At 45.7% G+C, this 2528-nt stretch overlaps 1 protein-coding gene across 27 annotated transcripts in view; it reads left to right on the top strand.

Moving 5' to 3' along the window:
• camk2g2 (calcium/calmodulin-dependent protein kinase (CaM kinase) II gamma 2) overlaps positions 1 to 2528 on the top strand; it is a 65555-nt gene continuing 63027 nt past the window's right edge. For 9 of the 27 annotated variants that reach the window (XM_056395444.1, XM_056395445.1, XM_056395442.1 and 6 more), the window contains exons 1-2: positions 1 to 201; positions 1356 to 1450. In XM_056395444.1, coding sequence (XP_056251419.1) covers positions 137 to 201; positions 1356 to 1450 — 160 coding nt within the window. In that variant the 5' untranslated portion in view covers positions 1 to 136. The remainder of the gene's footprint in view (positions 202 to 1355; positions 1451 to 2528) is intronic. The other 18 variants (XM_056395453.1, XM_056395452.1, XM_056395450.1 and 15 more) reach the window with 3 other exon arrangements.

Raw genomic sequence — 2528 nt, 5'->3', positions numbered from 1 at the left:
CACTCCCTGCTCTGCACTCTGAGCTCGAGCCTCTCTTCCCCCTCTCTGTCTTCACGAGTTCTCCTCCCGAAACCTGCGCGAGGCGTCCACTGAAAGCGCGAGACGATTCCCCCCTCTCCCCTTCACTTCAGTCAACATGGCTACAGTTGTAACCTCGACCAGATTCACAGACGAATATCAGCTGTACGAGGAACTCGGAAAGTAAGCGACCGTCACCACCACCACCGCTGCTGCTGCCGCCGCTCTTGTTGCATTCAGTCCGTGTGTATGTGTGTGTGTTTGCACGTTTCTCTCCTCTCTGCTGCTGCTGCTGCTGCTGCTGCTGCCATTGTGCGCGTTTACTTCAGTGTTGACAAGGCAGGAGAGGGGCTGTCAAAAAACAGGGAAGGGTAGGGGAACCTCCTGAGCAACAATAAGCTGAAGGCAGGTTCACGTTAGCGCCACAGAGGCTCGTGTTTAATCCTGAATGTTGTTTTTCAGAGGTGTATCGCAGCGCTGTGGCGGCTCGGTTTGTGACCCAAAAGGTGTGAGGCACGCGCTCATTGGACCAACTTGTTTTGTCAATTTATCTGCAGGCAGCACGCGTCGAAAACTCCTTTGCATTTACCCGTTGCCTAGTGGCATCTCCAGGCTCCTGTTCAGTCATTCAGCTCTGTTGTGCATTTCTGAGCAGACTGCAGGGCTACTGTATATGTCAAGCCAAAAAAAAAAAAAAAAGAAAAAAGATGAAGACAAGGCTTTGCTGCAAACAAGACTGTGGGGGTTGCTCATTTTGGTTATGCACCACCACTGTATATTCAGGATTTAAACACCAAAGGACCCACAGGTTACAGTGCATATCCTCTCTACAAAGCCACTCTAACATCTAATCTCTCCCTGTGGCTAATAGAGCTGCTCCATCTACCAATACAGCTCAATTTCAAGGAGGCATCTGAGCAAAAAAAAAAAAAAAAAATTGACACAGTTAAATAATTCTGCCTTTCAGTTGCTTTTATTCTCCTGTAACCCTACTCACGTTTCTCCCTGTGAGCTAATGACTGAGTCCTTTCACAATGAAACAAGCCCCCTCCCTCCCCTGTCACGCACTAGCAGCCAGGACCTCTTCTCACATCTCATACACAGTATATCAGACTGTTTTAATTATGCATGTGACTTCCTTTCCCTTCTCTTCAGGTATGTGTGTGATTCATGCGTGACCTTAGTGTGTGACAAGTTCAGCGCACAAACATGCACTTTGCCCCCCCCCCCTCCCCCCCTTTGTGTCACACAGATGTGCATGTGATGGAGAGCTTTTGTTACGTTTGAAGTGCTGTCACTGATCTGTTGTCTGGGTTATCGATTTCTCCCTGCTCCAGGGGTGCCTTCTCCGTCGTCCGCCGATGCGTCAAGAAGTCCACCGGCCAGGAGTATGCTGCTAAAATCATAAACACAAAAAAGCTCTCTGCCAGAGGTAAGTGCAGCAGATATCCATTGTGTGGCTCGGCGTTCCAGTCAAGGAGTAACATGAATTTATGCAAACTGAAAGCTGACAAGAGTAAGCTGCTGTCCACGCTGCTGTAGCTGCTCAGTGAAGTCAGTTCAGCTGCAGGCTTGTTAGTTTATTTCCTTAAGAGCAGCGAGCCAGGCGCTCGGTCCCATCCTTGTCAGCGGAGATTCCTGAAAAGCTGGAGGGCACTTGGCAGAGCTTTGCTGCTGCGGTTTGAGTTGTGCAGTGAGGTTCAGTGGGCTTTGGCAGTTGTCTGCAACCATTTTTGGTTTGTTATGGTTACTGTCGGTCTCTCGCAAAGGACTGTGTGTGCACCACCTTGACCTTTTAGTCTAAAATATTCTCTGGTATTTCAGCAGCTTGAAGGAGGAGAGCTCTGGTTTACAGCAACTTATTTTCATAGTTTTGGCCATAGTTTGCGTTGGTTGTGGTAACGTTGTACTCACACAGTTGAAATCTGGGAACACAACAACATTGCTTAAGAGAAGTCAAACAGCACGGAACAGGAGAAGTCAGATGATCAGACAAACCTACACAGTTTTCCTCAAAGTCACACAGCTAAGCCTCCATTTTTCTGAAAAATAAATGTCTGACCTTTTGTTTAAAACTGCAGCTCTTTTATTTAACACTTACTGCTGTTTTGGAGGTATCTCAGTGTTATGTTATTAATTAATTAATAGTAATCCTAATGCAGAGGAATAAAACTGAAAGTAAAACTTTAATTGTGGTTTAGGTCGTACAAATCGAGCTCGTGGATATGACGTCTCTCTGGCTGACATCTTCTGTTGTATTAAGATATATAATCACAACATGAACAAAGATGCTTAGTTCTGTGACTCTAATGCAGTTTTAAGCAGCTATTATTTATGCAGGTTTAAGTTTTGCTGTGCAGTGAGGCATTGTTGCCAATTAAGGCTGTCACTTTTAAAAAAAAAAATTGGGTTTGACTGAATTCAAATTGACATGTAATTTATCCAAATTAATTTGAATGCAGCCTGTCTAGCCTCTCCTATAACGCAAGGACGTTGATAGAGGGTGATGA

Source organism: Seriola aureovittata, chromosome 14 (genome assembly GCF_021018895.1).
Source record: "Seriola aureovittata isolate HTS-2021-v1 ecotype China chromosome 14, ASM2101889v1, whole genome shotgun sequence".
NCBI classification, from domain to species: Eukaryota; Metazoa; Chordata; class Actinopteri; order Carangiformes; family Carangidae; genus Seriola; species Seriola aureovittata.
The sequence above is the reverse complement of the archived record's forward strand: the minus strand, read 5'-3'. Positions and strand labels throughout refer to the sequence as shown.